General features: G+C 62.5%; 1 protein-coding gene across 1 annotated transcript in view; it reads right to left on the bottom strand.

Moving 5' to 3' along the window:
- TNR (tenascin R) overlaps positions 1 to 15,341 on the bottom strand; it is a 62,542-nt gene that overhangs the window by 23,731 nt on the left and 23,470 nt on the right. Inside the window, exons 7-11 of the mRNA XM_028530776.2 lie at positions 13,433 to 13,618; positions 3,621 to 3,710; positions 2,504 to 2,767; positions 1,703 to 1,972; positions 387 to 506 (exon numbers count right to left, since the gene is read on the bottom strand). Coding sequence (XP_028386577.1) covers positions 387 to 506; positions 1,703 to 1,972; positions 2,504 to 2,767; positions 3,621 to 3,710; positions 13,433 to 13,618 — 930 coding nt within the window. The remainder of the gene's footprint in view (positions 1 to 386; positions 507 to 1,702; positions 1,973 to 2,503; positions 2,768 to 3,620; positions 3,711 to 13,432; positions 13,619 to 15,341) is intronic.

The raw sequence follows: 15,341 nt of genomic DNA, 5'->3' as shown, positions 1-15,341 counted from the left end.
GCGGTCCCCTCTGAGCCTCCACCTGGTTCAGCCGGGTCTTCAGGTGTCTGCCCCCCACTCCCACCCAGGGCTCTAGTCCTAGGCTTCGCTCTTTCAGGAACCTGCACATCACCCTGGCTCTTGGCAGATACTTGTAGGGCTCTTTGCGCCTCACGACCCTGCCTAGGTAACTGTGACCCATTCCCCCTGCCAGTGAGGGGCCTACTTTCTGGGTGAATGTAACGAGGCCTTTTATGACCCACCGCACTCATTCTGTTGGGACGTGCCACCCGGTGGAGAAAATGTGCAAGCGGGGTGACGCCCCCTGGGGTGCGCTGCCTCCCCCACAACAGCCTCTCTCAGCTCCAGACCCCATGCATCGTGGGGAAACCGAGTGGCGTCCTTACCTTGTGTCGGCCGATAGGACACTCGGTAGTAATCAAAAGACGCGACAGGGGGGCTCCAGGAGACCACCACGGAGTCCTTGGTCACATTGCTGATTGTGATGTCTTTGGGGGGATCGATCCCTACGAGGGACCCGGTGGTTGTGGGAACAGACAGAAAGCAGGGGTGAGAAAGGAATCTCCACCCCTGGCGTCATGCGGACCAGGAGCTGGTGGCATCCCAGGGACAGACAAGACCTTGCTGTGCGCGGGTGCCCTGGGCCCCATGGTCCGGATGCAGTCCCCCCGCAACCCCGCAGGGAAGGCCCAAGCCACGGTTGCGGAGGACAGTTTAATGACGTGAAGTCACGCTGGCAGGCTCTGCGCCTGTGCAGCCACAGTCACCTGCCGACGGCCACGGCCAGCTGCTGCCTTTCAGTCTGTTGTGTGTTCTGCTTGGAACTCGGAGACCCATGTCTCTTGGGCAAACCCAGCTCTGTCTCTCTCTCTGGTTTTTGTAGCTGCCCCTTTGGGTCCATTTGGAAGAACGGACTATTGACTGGAGAGGGATTTCAGAGCACAAGCCCAGAAAAAGTCCACTTTCCTAGACTGTGTTTCATGTTCGCTGTGTACTCCATTCTTTCTGCGACTGCTGGGGTATCACAGGATGGAAGCCAGGGGAGGGTTTAATCCCCTCGTCCAGCCGTGAGTCCTGCTCAGGCCGCGGCAAACTGGCCCGCGCTCGTGTCCTCGCCCGCCTGCGCGCTCATATTTGGGAGTGTGTTCGGGAATGATGAGGTGAGCGTGGGCCAACCCGTCTCACGGTGCCCATGTTTCCCAAACAACACGCAGACCCCGAGAGCAGGGTTGAGTTCTCAGAGCGCCAGGCCCCCCGCCCCCCAGGTGGAACGCAAGTCCGTCGGATCCTGGGGAAGCCCCCGCGGCACCGGTGACCTCCCTGAGCAGTCAGGAGCTGGCTCCCCGGAGTAGAAGCAGAGGTCCCCTTAGTGGAGAAGGGTTTCCTCTCGGGGCTGAGCTCCCTCCTGGGCGCTCTCCCAGGCTGCTGCAGGAGCACCTCTGGACCGACCCACCTAAGCCCTGTCTGTCTCCTCAAGGTGCTGGGTGCATCCTGCCTTCTAAACGGCAGTTTCCCACCTTAGACATTTAGAGCAACTCTGGAGGGAGTGGCTTTTGCACAGCAGCTCACAGACCCTCTTCGGCTGCAGAGTGGGGCAGGCTCCTTCCTACTCCGTGGGTGTTTCACTGCGTGTGTTCCACGGGCTCGTCAAAGGCTCCAGGGGGACCCCCTCCCCACCTGCTGTCCAGCCCTCCGGCCTCACCTGTGGTGATGGAGCCCACGATGGGCTCAGAGGTCACGGTGCCATGGACTGCCACCAGGTTCACGATGTACTCGGTGGCTGGCTGCAGCCCCATCAGGACAGCGTGCCTCTTGGTGGCATCCAGGGACACCTCCGTCATCTCATCCTCCTCGTCCCGGGGGCTGTAGTTCAGAATGAGTCTGTCTGCTGGGGGGGAGGGGTCACTCCAGGTGATGTTCACGCTGGAGGAGGTCACGTGAGAAAAGTGCAGGTGCGAGATGGGGCGGAAGCCTGCAAGGCAGAGGAGAGGGGAGGTTCTGAAGCCCACGCAGGGGGCGGGGCGCTGATGAGGACCCCCCCGCCCCCACTCCCAGCTGAGCCAGAGGTCCCGCCCCTCACGCTCCAGTCCTGAGCACACTGGGGCGGGTGGGGGGTAACTCCAGCATTACCTCCGAGTTATTTATAATATCGACCCTGGATTTAAAACCTGGGAGGAGTTTAACACGATCCCATGGATCTTCTGAACGCCCTGACTTGGCGCAGGTGGGGCAGATGGGCAGAGCCAATCACTCCACCTGTCTGGGCTGCACGGAAGCAGGCGCGTACTCTCAGGCCCGCGGGGAGCTTTGCTCCCCTCTCCCCTTCCCCTCCAGCGGGTCCCTCTTGACGATTCATGAGTTTCTCCTCCATCTGTTCCTCCTCGGCCCGCACCCCTCCTTTCTCTAAGTGACACGGGGCACGGGAAGAGGGGGCTGCCGGGTGACCCGCTCCCGCGGAGGTCTGTGGGTCCCTGAGTGCAGCTGGGCTGCTGCCCCCGGGTACCTGTGAAGGCGTCCACGGTGGACTCCAAGCTCTGCTGCCGACCCCGCTCGGCGGCGATCGAGATGATGTACTCCGCCCCGGGCTCCAGGTCGGTCAGGGTGTGCGTGCTCCTGTCCCTGGGCACGGTGACCTCGGAGGCGATCCCCGAGGACGGGGTGAAGGTGATTCGGTAGTGGTCGATGGGGCCGCTGGCCTTGGTCCAGACGAGGGAGATGGAGGTCTCCGAGGAGGCCGTCACCGTGAGGTCCCGAGGGCTGTCCAGTTCTGCGGACAAGCACACGGAGCCCCCTTACCGCCTGCCGTGACGCCTAAGCTCTCAGCTGGCCCGCTGGCCACCAGGATCAGCCGGGCAGTGCCGACGCACCTCACTCACGTCTTGTTGAGCACCTCCCCTTTGAGAGGTGGCCAGGGGCCGGGCCAACAGAGGCGCGGTCTGCAGAGAGGCTGCGGGTGTTCAAGCTCCCCGATTGCACCGGCCCCCAGCCGTCCTCAGTTAGCCGATCGGGGCAGCACAGGAGCCACAGGCAGGGCTGCGCCGTTCCTGGCAACAGCGGCCACCTCTGTTCCTCAGGTACAACGCGGGGCTTGCGCCTCCAGCACTGCGGGGACTTTGAAATTTACCCGGGACTTGGAAGTGAGGCTGCTGCAGCCAGAGCAGTCAAGGTCTCAAGTGGGCGTCTCCAGGGCCCTCGGGTTTCTCGGGTTGTTTCCACGCCCACACCTGCGCCCCTCTGGCCTTTCTGAGGGCTTCTGTGGCACCGCTGAGGGACAGCCCACTCTGCCTGCTGGGGGGGGGGGGGGTGGTCTAGGGGAAATACGGCCCGCTCTGGTGCCTGCTTGTTTGGGAGTTTCCACTTCTGCTCCGGACAGCGCTGGGCCCCCCTTGCCCATGGAGGGCCGTGCACAGCCGGCCGGGGGAGAGGGCGGGGCTCCATCCTGGATGTCAGATGCCAGGGGTCAGACGCAGGGACTCAAAGGGCTGCAGGTGGATGCTGTTCCCACTGTGAGCTGTCGCCCAGGGACCTGCTCTCTGGGGCACCGCCCTGGCCAGGACAAGCCTCCCGGCTCCTGGGGACCACGGGGTCTCCTGGCCTTCCGCACCGACTCGCCTACTCACCCGTCCTGGCGTTCATGGTGGCCGGTATGCTTTGCTGCGAGTTCATGACAGCAGATATCCCAACGCCGTACTCGGTGCCCGGCACCAGATCTGTCGGCAGGCGCAGAAACGGGCGTTATTCTGAGTGTGTGTCAAGGGCGGGAAGGCCGAGAGGAGGGAAGCGAATGGTCTTAGCCTGCTGCTCAGCTCTCGTGTTTAGTCCTTCCTGAATCCCCCCTGACTCTATCAGGAGACCCCAAGTTCACCACGTAGGAAATCCATGCTCGGCCAACAGGACGAACTGGCCAGTGCAGGGCCTCCTTCTGCTGTTGGTCTCCTTGCGGAGGCAGGGGCTCCCCTTGTCTGTGACCCTCAGAAGGGCGCCCTCCTGTGGACGGTGTTTCTGTGGCACGGCGGGCGAAGGGGCGCCCGGCCTACACTGTGCATGGTGGGGGGCGGGGTGGGATCTACAGGGACCGTGTGGACACGGGCCTTTAGAGTGTGTCCGGGTGTTGCACGTGAGGACCAAGCTGCAGCTTTGGCAGGGAGGCCCCACGGGGACGCCCGGGTCTCTTTGAGAGAGTGACAGCGCGTGGTCTTTCTCTCTGAGCATAGGGCTGTCTGTCACTAGGGTTCCACCCTCAGGGCCTAGTCACTCCCCGAAGGGTCCATCCGCTAAACGTGGGATGGCTGTGACGTCTGAGTTTGGGGGCGGGGGACAAAAACACTCGGTCCGCAACACGTGGCTGTCTCCCCTTGTGTCTCTGCTCCCCGCTTCTCCTAAAGACACCGGTCACGGTGGACTTAGGGCCCTCCAACCCGTTACGACCCCATCTTAACTTTATTTCCTCTGTAAAGACCCCAATTTCAAATAAGGTCACATTCACAGGTTCCAGGGGAGGTGGGTTTTGGGGGGAACCCTTCAAACCAGTACACCCTCTTTTTATTAAAAAATAAAACTAAGGCAAAGAGTAAGCCAGTGACCCACTGGAGATGACCCTCAGGCCTCTGGTCTCGGGGTTCAGGGCTTTCAGGAGGACAAAACATCCCACCCGTCCCCAGAGCAGCTGTGACACCCTCGGCATCCCTGGGGTGTCGGGATGATTCTGGGAGGAAAGGTGAGGACGGGGCGAGGCTTCCTGAGCCAGCGGCTTGGTTGCACGAGCGCCGAGGGCAGCGGAGGCCGTGCACGGGCCTGCCCCCCCGCCCGCCGTGTGGACTCTGCACAGGCTCTGCAGCCACTGCCCCCACGCTTGAGCATGGCAGGATCTCCCAGGCCTCCCTGACCCGGCTTCCTGGCAGGAAAGCATCCGGAGCAGCCTTTTCCCTCCCTCGAACCAGCCCTGCCCGTTCCCAGCCCCCAGCTCTTCCTCCGCAGGGGCAGGGCCCGCACTGCAGGCGGAGGTGAACCCTGAAGTGGGACAGAGTTGGAGGTCAGCCAGCCCTCCCCTGGCATCCCGGCTCTGCCCCTCTCCACCTGTGTCCCTGTGACCACCCACTGTCTGTACGAGGGGATGAATAAGTCTCAGCCTCAGAGGGTCCCTGTGAGGACGAAGCGAACCAACGCGTGTCAAGTTCAGTGCCCGGCTCCCCACGGCAGTAGCCGCTCTTCTCGCTCCCTTGCCCAGAGAACCACTCCAAGACGCCGAGTCCCTTCCCCGGGTGCTCCCAGGCAGGTGCGGTCGGCCCTCGGCACACCTGCTATCCGTTTTCTGAGGCTTAGCCTGGTGGCCCCGATGAAACCCACGACTCGGGGAGGCCAGGCGTCAGCGGGGAGCGGCCCCTGGCAGGGCCGACCCTGGCGCCAGACTGACGCGGTGACGCGGTGCCCAGACCTGCTCGAAGCACACATCCGTCCGTCCCCGTCACGAGTCCCAGGCACGTCCTCGGTGGGAGGAATCAGGTCACCTTTGGGACACAAGCTACTTTTCCCGGGCAACTGATTGAGACCTCCAATGGCCCATAACGAAGTAGAAATTCTGTGACATAGACGGAGGGCGACGGGTCGAGCGAGGGGGTAAGACAGAAATCATCCGGTGCCGAGCGGACCTGACACGCGCTGTTTTCCTCCGAGTTCCTTATTTATGAAGCTAAAATGAAACGCTCAATAATTCACAGTGGAATCGTCTTCCTGCAGAACGCCGTGGAGCGGAATTTCAAGTGCCCGCTTCCCAGGCCTTCCGTCTGGGGAGCAGCGGGGAGGCGGGGCCGGCTGTATAGGTCTCTCCGCCCGCCGCTTCCCTTTGATTTTCGGCAGCTCTCCTCCCGGCTGCCCGCGCGGCCGGCGCTTTTCGCTGGCAGGGGAACGCAGCTCCGCCGAGGAAGGAAGGAAGGAACCGAGCATTCGAGGCGCGGGCAGCTCACTTCTGCCTGGGCACGCAGGGGGCTCCGAGGGATTTCTCCTGCCGTCAGCTTCTCGCTGCTGTCTCTCAGTGCTGCCCTCCTCTCTCCTTCCAGCTCCCGCACGTGGGGCGCAGCCGTGGCTCTGCTCCCTGCCTCCACGGTGGCTCAGAAAACTCGCCCCGGAGGGAGCCGCCCGTCTCCGTCTCCTGTACCCCCTCCTCTGCTCCGCGTGGAGGTCGGCGCTGACCTCAGCCCTCGCTGCACGCCCGTTCCTCTCCGAACCCCTGTGCACACGCGTGTTCCCTTGCCAGTGGTTACCGAGAGGCTCCTTTCTGCCCGGCACCGGGCTATGAACTCGGGATGCCAGGGGGAGCTGAAGGGACAGCGCCCGTGCCCTTAACGAGATTTCAGACTCTGTCCTGAGGGAGACAGCTAATTACTCCTTGAGCACCTATGTGGTGCTAAGCACGGAGCTGCATGCCACGGGGAGTCGGGGACAGCAATGAAGACGAGCCCCGGCTGGTGTGGCTCAGTGGGCTGGGCATCGTCCCGCCAACCAAAAGGCTGTGGGTTTGGTTCCCGGTCAGGGCACATGCCTGGGGGATGTGATTGATCCTGTTAGGGCGCTTTTGGGGGGTGACGGATCGATGTTTCTCTCTCTGTCTCTATCTAGCTTGCTCTCTCTCTGGAGTTAGTGGATATGTCCTCGGATGAATGTTTTTTAAACGATTTTATTTATTTATTTTTAGAGAGGGAAGGGAGGGAGAAAGAGAGAGAAAGAGAGAGAGAGAGAGAGAGAAACATCAATGTGTGGTTGCTGGGGGCCGTGGCCTGCAACCCAGGCATGTGCCCTGACTGGGAATCGAACCTGCGATGCTTTGGTTCGCAGCCTGTGCTCAATCCACTGTGCTACACCAGCCAGATGGATGAGCATTTTTTAAAAAATGAAAGAAAAACAGTGAAGAAGAAAGGGAGGGATGGAGAGAGGGGTAAGAACCGGAGGAGGGTTGCTGGGCGTCTGATGGTCAAGGACGTTGCTGGTGTCTGCAGTCCCTGAGAGAGCCACACCTGTCAGCCCCTTCCCCACCCCTGCGGCTCTGCTTGGGGGGTGCTCCTGAGGGGCAAACACAGGCCCCGAGAGGTCCCTTCCTTGGCCAAGGTCACGAAGACGCTCATATACAACAGAAAGATGGGGTTGGGACCCACGCCCTTTGTTCTTCCTGGCCCACCACAGCATGGTCCCCCACCCCTAAAACGCGTGCAGGCTGGAAGAGCGGAGTGGAGTGAGCAGACTGGTACTGGGGGTCCCTTTGGTGCTCCGCCAGGGGGCGCTGACTAAGAAACCGTTTCGGGAGTAGGGCTGCGATCCACACGGGCTGAGGAGGACGGAGATGGCTTTCTAGAGAAGGGGCGAAATGGAAAAAGGGAGAGGGAGGCAGGTGTGGAGTTCTCCCGTGGTCGGGACAGGGAGTGGTGAGCCGCGGGAACTAGCCAGTTCTCAGCAGCCACGCAAGGACCGAGGGCGACAGAGGCAGGACAGCCAGCTTCCCCTGCGAGCAGGAAGCAGCGGGAGCCGGGGAAACGGGACTGCTGTCTCTTGCCTGCAAGGGCAGGAGGGAGACACCTGGCCACGGCAGGCTTGGCTGGGTGCAGGTGGATGCGCAGAAACCCACGCTCTTTCCAGCTCTGGGCCTGGGCTCATCTCCCGCGCTCTGGGCCACCCAGGCCTGCCGGACGGCGGTGGGGGGTCTGGTGGGCCCCACCCAGTGCATCTGCAGGTCCCCTGCCCTCAAAGGCAGGACGGATCCCGTCCCCCAAGGACTTCGCAGCCGTTCTTGTAGTCTTTAGAGACATGATATTATTATATTTCAGTTTTCACGCTAGTCTCCTCATTAGACTCTCTTAGGTCTTTGGGTCAAGGGGTTCAATTTTTTGTATTTTAATCCAGTATGCAGCCCAGCAGAGAGATGTGCATACACAGTGCAGAGACGCCGGGGCGGCCCGGGTGGGGGGAGTGTCGGGGAGACCTCCGAGAAAGCGTGCCGGACCTGGGTTGAAAGGACCGAGGCACGTTTGGAGGGAGAAGAGGGAATACAACGTGCAGAGGCAGATCTGATGAAACAGTCCATGACAAACCAGGGCCCCTCCTCGGGAGATTTCCAGCAGTGGAGTTGGGGTGCCAGAGGCTCCCAGGTGGGGGCGTGTTTGGAGACTGAAATCTGGAGTCGCACCAGAGAAGCAACAACCAACCCCCTTTTCCATGCAGGGCAGGGCGAGCCCCCGGGCTCCCCGTCCTGATCTCCATGGGGGGCGGGGGGAGGGTGGGCATTCTCCCGAGTCCCCTGCATGAGATGAGGCAGGTCTCCCATGAAGCGGGACTTCCTCAGAGGACCACAGCACCTCTCCCTGCCTTCTAAGCACTGCTGATGCTCAGGCACCAAGAGAAGCGGCCAGGGCCACGCTGACATTAAGGAAGGGACTGGCCCCGAAACCTGAATTTAAAAACCTTGGTACCGGTACCAAGGGATGCCCGTGAGGCCGTGGCTCTTCACCCCTGTCTGCGGGGACACCCTGTCTCTGGCGGCCCCCTTGCCCCGGCCCTTTACCACGAACAAGGGGACGGACACCTTATGTGCCAGCTCTGGAGAGGACGAGGGCTGCGGACGCCCTTTTCCTCCTCTCTCCTGCTTGGGGCCCCGCAGCCCGCTCCCCACTGGCTGGCCCCTGGAAGGCGGTGTCCTGTCAGAAGGTGCCTTACCAAAGTGACCACTTGGGGGCACTGTGACTTTGCCCACAGGAGGCCGAGCACAGTCTGGGCCCCGCCTGGGTGTCAAGTGCACCACCCGACTCCTCCTCCTCCGCAGAAGGAGGGCCCTGAGGGTCTGGCACCCTGGCTGGTGGGCTGGTGTCGGTGTTCAGCCCTGGCACCTCAGGGGCAAGGGGCAGCCAGTGCCTTGCTCAGCCCTGATCTGCCACATGGGCTCCTCCAGGAGTCTCGGATTTCTCCATGGCAGTCCCTCCTGTGGACACGCACATCTGCCTATGCCTCCCGGGGAGCCCACCTTCTGACCACCAGACCCCCAGGAGAAGATGGGTTCGATAGCACCCTTCATTCCAGCAAGCAGAGGAGCAGGCTGGAGGTGGCAACTCCCGTGGCCTGGCTGGGCCAGAGGGGGGGTGCAGCTCTGCCGAGGGTCCGGGCTTTCCTGTAGTTCTGTGTCGTTCCGTGAGGTCTGGGTTTTCGGTCGGCGTCCTGCAGGTGAGGTCGCGGTGGTCACACTCAAAGAGGGGCAGCTGGCTGGGAAGTGATGTCAGGGAGCATGCAGGTAGGCGCCCCATGGGCTGGGCCAGGGGTGTGATGATCGGCCCTGGGGCGCTGGGGTCAGCCCATGCTCACTGGCCATCGACCGGGCCTGCCTCCTGCTGCCTCCCGCTGCATGGTCCTCAAGTGGGGGCTCCTGGTCATGGGGGAGGAGCAGGCAAGGGGGTGCCGACGGCTGAGGACGGACACTTTTCCCTTCTTAACGCAGCAGCCACGGTCCTTTCCGATGGCAGGTTGGCGGGGCCACCCCGGAGGCCGAGGCCAGAGCAGGGCTCCCACTTTGCACCGGCCCCCGTCAGGGCCTTCTGACCAGGTTCCAGCCAAGGACGGGAATCTCCTCCCTCCCCCCTCCCTCCCTCCACTTCATGGTCTGCCATTTTGCACTGCTATCCAGAAAATAGTGGGCTGAGTGGCTGAGTCTAAAAAAAAAAAGACTTATTACTGAGGACACAGAAGCCACCAGAGTGAAGAAATAACATCATTGTGGACACGGAGCCTGTCGTTCAAAACAAGCCCATGCTCCAGAGGGGACTCGCTGGGCACCGCCTGGAGGGAGGAGCAGACAAGTCGTGTTTGGTGTGTGGCGCCCCCGCCTGGCCTCTGTGTGGCCCGGGCTGAGGTCGGGGCAGGGGGAGGGGGGTGGGGGGTGGGTGCCGTGAGTCCTCTGCATGACTCGGAGACCCCAGGAGTCAGGAAGGGCCTGGGGTCCGCAGTGAGGGGGTATGCAGGGGCTTCAGAGATGGGGCTTCTGCCGGGAAGAGGAAACACGGGCGCCAGAGGGCTTTCGGGGCGCGTCAGCAGCGAGAAGTAAGGGTGTGACCTTGCACCGGGGGAAGGCCAGGCCGCCACGGACCCGGCTCTGAGCTGCGTGGGGATTAAAAGCCACCCAAAGCCCAGGGGCCACAGAAGGTACACGCTGGGTGCCAGTCCCGTCCTAAGTGCCTGTGTACACAGACACGGGCGGTTTCACTCCGTCCTCACCACGACCCTCTGAGGCAGACACGGCGGCCTTCAGGCCAGGAACCTGAAGACATTTATTTGCCCAGGGGCGCACATCGGTGAGGTGGGCCTCAAACCTGAGCGGCTGCTCCCTGCCCAGGAGCGCACGGGCAGCCCCCTCCCTGGGGCTCCTCTAGAGCGCAGGCCCTGATTGGGTAGAGCAGGGGGGAGGGCCCTCTCCCCTCTCCCAAGACACGCCCACGCCGAGAAGGAAGCGAGGGTCCCCACTGCGCCACACCCGGAACCATCCGTCCCCACCACCAGCCTCAAGGGAGTGGTCTGCTGCGTCAGAGGTTCTCGAACTCACTGAAGACACGAGCGCACGAGAGCCTCTCTGGACGCTGGTGGCGTCCTCCCCATTTTCCAGGTGGTGAACCGGGTTTAGGAAGGTGAAGCCGGTGGCACCGAGTCACGCCGGACGTGGCGTCCCGGGGGCGGGCCCTCGCCACGTTCCCCTGAGCAACACGTTCTGTGAAAACTGGGGTGACAGAGGGAGACCCTCTGCGGGGAGCACCCCCCCCCCACTCCTTCTGACAAAGGGACAGGGAGGGTGCAGGTGGGGACTGGAGGGATTGCTGCAGGTGAGCTCGCCCTGCCCTTCCCACTCTGACTGGCGTCTCGTCTTACAGATGCAAGTAGCGTGCTGGGAACCAGAAACGAGTGGGAGTGGGGGGGCCCTGGGAGGCTGATAATCTCCGGTCTTCAGCATCCAAGGTGGGGAGTGGGTGCAAATCCACAGCTGTTCGGAGCTGGGATGAAGCTTCTCCCTCATTTTGCCTCCCCCCACCCACGGCCCGCCACGGCCCGCCCTCCTGTTTCCCCAGAGGCCCCCGCGGGAGAGCCAACAGCCCTTGTAATTTGCATCTCAGCAAGTACAGACATACTTGATTTCCTTCTCTGCCCATAAACTCTTCTTAAGTCACATAAAGCCATTTGCCTTTATAAATCTCCCCAGCAGTGAGCTCCCTGGAATAATTATGAGTAATATATATTTGTAGGTTAATCTCATCAGCCCGACTCTAATCAGAAAAATCGACCTCTCCAAGCCCACTCCTCGATAATCATTTCTCCTTTCCTCGTGAGTCCGCGGCGTGGACGTCTGGGCTCCCTGGGCAGGGCGCAGCCGCGGAAGGGGGAGGCTCGTGGCTGGGGCTCAGGGCTGCCTCCGAGCGGCCGCCGTGCCCCCGGCTGGTCTGTGAGCCCGGGCGAGCTTCCCAGCACCCTGAGCCTCAGCGTCCGCACCCACGAAATGAAGGTGCTGCCTTCCCCCACGAGGCTGTGCGAGTGAAGTGAGCCGTGACCCCCTGGAGGTGTCTGGAGGAACACGGGTGACCGATGGAGGTGGGGTCTTTTCCTGCTGGTTGAAGGGGACGATGGCTAGGACGTGACTGGGTTCTTCTCAATGTCTCTCAGGCGTGTGTGGTGCATCCGCTGTCCAGCAACTAGCCGTCGTCCTTGGAAACCGCTAATCTCCACATCAGCCCGAGGCTGTGGGCAGGGACGGGCTGTGCCTGGAGTCAGCTCCCTCCCGTGTCATTTCAGCTTTGTGGTTCAGCTTCATTTCTGTGGACGTCTCCAGCGCTCTGGAAAGGCCCCTCCGCCAGCTGGTCCGTCCCTGCTACATCTCATTCACCCCCATTAACCTGCTTGGTCAGCATATCTTTTCATCTCCTGGCTGTGTTTTCAGGAGCGCGTCTGCCCGGAGAAAGGCATTTATTATGTTTACTTTAACTGGCCTCATTTGGCAAGGCGGTCTGGGATCTCAGCGCAGGAGTACAACAGCTCTGATTGCCGTGCCCTTGTTTACCGGAGGAACTCTTCGCTGCGTGTCCCTGGTCTGCGGAGACGGCAGATGCTTCTGTGGGAGCCAGGACACAGCCAGCCGGTCTGTGCGCGGCAGCCGTGCAGCTGTGGCCTCTGTATCCCCGCACTGCCCCGCACTGCCAGTCCTCGGCCCTCAGGGAAGTCCTCGAGGCAGGCCTTGGGTGGGGGTGTCTAAGCCCCTGGAGGGGCACTGTCTGGGCTCCTATCCCCATGGGGACAGGGCATGCTCCCAGCCGGGCATCATGGTGATCTTGACCATCATCTTAGAGCATGGCACCGTCGTCTCTCTCGCTGACTCCAGTACAGCCTCGTGACCAATCTCTGCCTCTGGCCTTGACCCCTCGTCCCTTCCCCACTGCAGCTACACAAACCTAGGCGTTGCGTCCCCTTCCTTAAAATCCCTCAATGGCCCCCACTCCCGCTCTGCATAGGGTGTGGAAGGCCTGCCCGTGCTCTCACCTTGTCACTACCTTTTGTCACCCATGCCCCAGTCACAGTGAACATTCACAGCTCCGTCCCACCATCCCTCCATCCTGCTATCCCTCCGCTGCTAACCTAGAACCTAGGAAGCCCTAGGCACTGTGCCGGACACTGGGGAGCCAGTGATGAGCAGAAGCAACCATGGTCCACCCCCCACGGAGCTTTCGGTTGAGGGAGGACGGTGACACCTGAACCATCCCACCACGAGTGTGCAATGACAAAGTGAGGGGTGCTGGGAGGACGGTGGTACCCAGGGAGATAAAGCTGCAGGAAAGACGACCTGACTTCGCCTGGGGACCAGGGAGGCTCCCCAAAGAGACAAGGGAACCGAGAGCTGAGAGGGAAGCAGACGTAACTCACGAAGAGGTTTGGTACGTGAGCCTGAGATGCAGTGGGAACCACATGGAAACCCCACTGCTGCTGGAGGGGGAGGTGTTTGAGGGACAGAGAGAGGGGCGCCTGTGGGCCTGGAGCCCGGGGAGCGCCAGGGCACACGGGAGGGATGACGGGAGGGAGACGGCGGGAAGACCAGGCAGGACTGTGCGGGCTCTGCTGCGGCCTGGGGTTCATCCCAAGAGCAGCAGGGTCCCTGAAACGCAGGCGTGTGGGATGGCGTGATGAGACATGTAAGACAAGACGCGGCAGTAGCTTAGGCTGGCCGCCGGCATGCAGTGGAGAGCCGCAGACACACATGGTGTGGCAGGTGCTCGAGAGGTGAAATCAGCGGCATCGGCGGGGGTCGGAGGAGGGGCAGGCGGGCTGGGGGGAGCGGAGGAGGGGCAGGCGGGCTGGGGGGAGCGGAGGAGGGGCAGGCGGGCTGGGGGGAGCGGAGGAGGGGCAGGCTCGGGAGCCGGGGCTCACTCACCGGCGAGGGTGGCTCTGGTGGTCGGGCCCATGCCCTCGGGCACCAGCAGCTCGTGGTACTGCTCGCCCGCCAGGGTGCTGTACACGACCTTGTACTGCCGGACCTCCGCCTCGCTGTTGTCCCACTCGAGGTCGAGGCTGGTCGCCGTGCGGGAGCCGACCCGCAGGTTCTTGGGGGCGTCAATCTCTGCGAAGAGCCAGGCGTCAGCAAGGCCGCCTGGGGCGGCGGGGCGGCGTGCGTTCTGCGTGCATCTGGAGCCCGAACACGCTCTGCGGTGACAGCCCCCACGTCCCGACACTCGGCCTCACGCATGAGGCAGACCCCGGGGGCAGCCCCTCAGCCGGGTCGGCCAGGACAGGCCCGCGAGCAGCGTGGAGAGTCTTGCTCGGGAGTGAGACACCCACAGGTTCCCTCTTCCCCCGTGGCGTGCGGAGTTCCCAGTCGTGTTCTAGAAATGTGAACGGGACCCTGTGCCTCGTGAGCGTGCAACGAAGCAGGGAGAACCCCGGCAGGAGAAAATCGGAGACCGCGTGCCCAGGACCGAGACGGGCTAGCGTGACATCGAACCTGACCTCGGGCCCGAGGAAGACGGCCGAGGGCGAGGGTGGGAGGCGGCCTTCCCCGGGCTCAGCCGCACAGACGCTGCTGGGAGGTCTGCCGGTTGGAAACGCTCTAGACCGGCGCTGGCGAAAGCAGGTTTATAACGGTTCGTGTGGAAACATGTATCATGCAAGAGTAAATAACAACATAAGTGTAAATGGTTTCACGGGACGTGGTGGGAAGGCTGTGGGCTTTGGAGCCAGGCCCCCGCTCGAGCCCCGGCTCTGCCGCTTGCTGTAGGGGGGCCGAGGGCGAGCCGTGTCCCCTCCCTGGGCCTGGACGGCCACGTCTGTGAAATGGGCTAATAAACCCGACACGGTAGGGGGTTGTCGCACAGGTCGGACGATGCAAGTGCAGCGCACGGCGTGGTGCCTGGGGGGAAAAGAGGTGCCCGAGCCCCGGGCGGACTCTCTGCTGCCGCCAGAGCTCTTCCCGGGTCCCGACAACACGCCTGCTCTCTGGGGACCGGCGTGTCCTGCACCGAGGAGACCAGCACCACTGCGGCCTCTCACAACCCCGGGGGCCGCGTCTCCCTCCCAGGACCCGTCATCTCAGGCTCACTTTGGCAGACAGAGCACAGGCAACCTACAGGGTTACCAGGTAATAGGCACTGTCAAACAACAACACCAACACCAACAACAACAACAACAACGACCCAGAAACAAAAAATCCCTGCCACCTACAAAGTTCTAAACAGGTCTTGTCTTTGAGACCAGGATTTAACTGGGGGGGGCCCGGCGTCTGTGCTGAGGGAACCGGGCGTGCGCTGCTCTGACGTGCAAGCGCCGGGCCAGTGTCCCCCAGCTGTTCCCGGGGAGGACGTGGCCGCGTGCCTCCCTCCGCGAGCAGCTGCTGGGGCGAGGGGGGCTCCCTTCAGCGATGTGAACTGGGCGAACCTTCAGGCAGGTGTGTGTGTCTGCAGCCTCTCTCCCCGAGAACAGCGGCGCCTCGCTCAGCGTGGCTTCAGCACGCGGAGGCGTGCGTGGGTGTTGCTCCTCCGCATGAGGGTGGGGAGAGGGGCTGGGACTGGGAGGCGCCTGGGAGGGCCACTCCGCACCGGGTGCTACTGGGTCTCCCGCCGGAGGACGGGCTGGGGCCAGGCTCTGCCCTGGGCTCGGGCTCTGTGGCCTGACCGGGACCCGAGGCAGAGCGAGTTAGGGCTGTGGTTACGGCGGGGTCCGGCACCGGCTCTTCAAAAACCCCAGACCTTGGAAATAACGGTTTTCATTCTCCAGTTGTCTTGCTCGCTTGTTTTGGTTTTGCCCGAAGGCCCATGCCCTAGGAACAGGGGGCAGTGTTTTCTTTGAAG

The sequence above is a fragment of the Phyllostomus discolor genome, chromosome 14 (assembly GCF_004126475.2).
Source record: "Phyllostomus discolor isolate MPI-MPIP mPhyDis1 chromosome 14, mPhyDis1.pri.v3, whole genome shotgun sequence".
NCBI lineage: Eukaryota > Metazoa > Chordata > Mammalia > Chiroptera > Phyllostomidae > Phyllostomus > Phyllostomus discolor.
Note: the sequence above shows the minus strand (reverse complement) of the source record. Positions and strands in the feature narration are given on the sequence as shown.